Source organism: Aplysia californica, unplaced genomic scaffold, assembly GCF_000002075.1.
Source record: "Aplysia californica isolate F4 #8 unplaced genomic scaffold, AplCal3.0 scaffold00132, whole genome shotgun sequence".
NCBI lineage: Eukaryota > Metazoa > Mollusca > Gastropoda > Aplysiida > Aplysiidae > Aplysia > Aplysia californica.
The window spans coordinates 621,097-624,172 of record NW_004797402.1 but is presented as its reverse complement, the minus strand read 5'-3'; the positions used below and the strand labels follow the sequence as shown (position 1 = coordinate 624,172).

General features: G+C 39.2%; 1 protein-coding gene across 1 annotated transcript in view; it reads left to right on the top strand.

Annotated features, from left to right (window-relative positions):
* The window catches only part of LOC101845767, a gene marked incomplete in the record, with an annotated part of 39,874 nt that overhangs the window by 18,537 nt on the left and 18,261 nt on the right, over window positions 1-3,076 (top strand). Inside the window, 2 exon segments of the mRNA XM_005096589.3 lie at window positions 297-400; window positions 2,725-2,873. Coding sequence (XP_005096646.2) covers window positions 297-400; window positions 2,725-2,873 — 253 coding nt within the window.

The following is a 3,076-nucleotide window of genomic DNA, read 5'->3' as shown; positions in this document are numbered from 1 at the left end:
AAACCTGTCAATTCTTTGCCATATCGACAGACCGAAGGGCTAGAACCCAAATGGCCGCTGGATCGGAAAAGTAAAGTAAAGTAAAGTGTGTGTGGGTGGGTGCGTGCGTGCGTGAGTATTGTTTGCAGGCGTATTTAATACTATGTGCCTATAAAATTGATTTGTAATTCCATAATATGTTTCATGTTAAGCGCATAGAGCATTGCATATAAGTCAATATGTACTGTATAAATGCAATCCATTATTATTATTATTATTATTATATCCACTGGTCTCTGTTACTTGTTTATCGTCAGGCTATCCAGCGGGTCTGTACACTCTGAATATGAACATTTCCGGCAAACTGAATCGGACGAAGCGCTGTGAGGACATCGTGTGTGTCGATAAGTCGTGCCAGGAGGTAAGCGGCCCACATCACTCTCTCACAGGTAGTGAGTGGTTGGCGGATGCTCTGGTGTGATGGTGTGCTTCTTCTTTCCTATCAAACGTCAATTGTCTTTATCTCCCCTCCTTCTTTTTTGTGTTTGTTACTCTCTTGTAACACCTCTAATCTTCGGCACACTTAAATGACCTTATTGTGTTGCAAGTGCCGTAAAGCACCTACTAAAACTATAAAAACTCTCACAGATGCTCTCTGGGAGTTGATGAGTTGTGTGTGCTGCTATAGCGTGTTCACTTTCGTCTGTCCACTTAAAAAAAATTCTAGCTCATTTATTAATTTGTGCGTGTGTTCCTGGAGAGAGGTACCAGAAGTCGCCACAGACTGTTTTGAGCTGCGGGATGATAATGACAGAAATTCACTTTTTAAAAATAAAAATGTGTTTCCATTAAAAAATGATAGTTTCACCATTTTTTTAACAATGTGTTAAAAGGGTTTACATTGATTTAACTTTTTAATATTTTATTTTGAATTATTTTTAGGGTAGGATATTCAAAACAAATTAAAGAAACCTGCTTTTAAAAGGTGTTAAAATATATTTTTAAAGCCCGTTTTCTCTTCCCTGCTATGTTGTACCATTGAATCGTAATCATCATATTGATATCAGCTGAATGCCATATTTAAAATGAATTTTCCATGTATAAATACATTTGAAAATTTGAATCATCGTTTTTTTCAAGCTTGTATGTGTTCTAAACTTAAAAGCTAATTTTCTCAAGATTATATCTTTATACCCTACCTTGCGAAATGTGCAATATCTAAAAAACTACTTGAGATGTCTCCAAAAAGTAAACAAAGGCTGTGTTCAGTAGTAAATTTCCTACAAGGTACAACCCTTAACTCATAATGTCAAAATCCAACTTTTGGTACCTTTTATTCAGGCACACACACATTTTTATCAATGCCCTGGAAATTTTACATGGCAGTTCTGCTGGTCAGAGACCAAACCTGGGTTGTTGGCGGGTCGTCCTTATCTCCCCTCCTTCTTTTTTATGTTTGTTGCTCTCTTGTAACACCTCTAATCTTCTGGCCCTCATATGACCTTATGCAGTTGCGAGCGCCGTAAAACTTCTACTAAAACAAACAAGAGACCAAACGAAAATATTATAAAAAAGATCTTGATCCAGTAATTAAAAAGTTTTTCTATTTGGGCCCTATATTAAAAACCACTCTTTGGATACACACACACAATCACTGAAATAAATGACTTACGGTAACCATGCCATCAAATTGCTCATTTTGAGACAGTGACTCCACCCTGCCCCCACATATCAGTGTAAGCTTGTTGATTTCATCCCACAGCTGTCTAGATGTCTCCAAGTGAGTCTGGAAAAGCACTCACCCTGTCTCTTGATTTATGTTTCATTGGTGGTGTAGAAGTATGGTCTTGTGTAAACTGTGTAAACTTTGAAATGTTTCAGGTGTATCTTTTAAATCCCCCCTTTTTCTTACCTGCTTTAGGTTAACATCAAAGAAAATGTGTCAAAACCTCAGTTTCAAGTGACATTTATGAGTGGGCTTTTGTATTCTGTTGGTCATCCAATTTTGACCCGTATGCAAAGATCTGAGAAGATTGAACAGAACAATTTCATTTTATTCTTGTTTCTTCTCGGTCAGATGCAAGTGAACAGTTAGCTCAGTTGGCATCATACTGGGTTATTGTGCGACCGGCCCATGTTTGAACCATCATTACCCAGCAGGGCGGTGCCACTGACTGAAGTGTCTTTAGGCCATTCCCAAAGGGGGGACATTTCTCGTTCTAATACACAGTAGAATTGTAAATGGGCTGATCCAACAATGTCATGCTCATAACTGTGTCTGAACTACAACAGGGAACTGCTACTTTTTCTTTCCTAATCCTTAATCCTTACTATCGTCATTTTCCTCTACTTCTTTTGTATGTTTGTCACTCTCTTGTGACCCACTATTTCCGGGGTGCCTTGATAGTCGAAGCAGACTTTGTGCTGTTGAAGCTAGAGAGGTGAGCAGAGTAAGCCTGATTCCCTGTAAGGACTTCTCTGTCGACATCCACCCCTTGGCGCTCATATGACCTAATGCAGTTGTTAGCGCCGTAAAATCTACTAAAACTTTAAAAAAAAAAAGAAAAAGAAGGCTGATAAAGACTAGGCATAGATGGGAGAGGGAGGCTTATTATCATAATAATTGTTTTGCTAATTAGGCTGATCAGGACATGGGATCTGTCAGAAGCCAGGCACTTTCCATTTTTTAAAATTCATAAACTGCACGGACACAGAACTCGTTTTACTCTTTCTATTTGTGGTCAGATCAAAGGTCGCCTAAAAGTCCTCGAGAACCCGCACTTGGGGCAGTTGGACGAGGAGCAGAAAGACTTGCTTCTGTCTATGTACGACCACTGCTTGGAGTGCGGAGAGCTCAAATGTCCTTTCTACTGGTGCAAGAGAGTTCCCTCCAGGTGGGAAGCTTTGAGTAGAAATATTGCTTCAGTCTTGTTCTGAGAGTGAGAGAGAGGAAAGTTAGTACTGTAAGACAGCAGTATGATGAATTGCTTCAGTCTTGTTCTGAGAGTGAGAGAGAGGAAAGTTAGTACTGTAAGACAGCAGTATGATGAATTGCTTCAGTCTTGTTCTGAGAGTGAGAGAGAGGAAAGTTAGTACT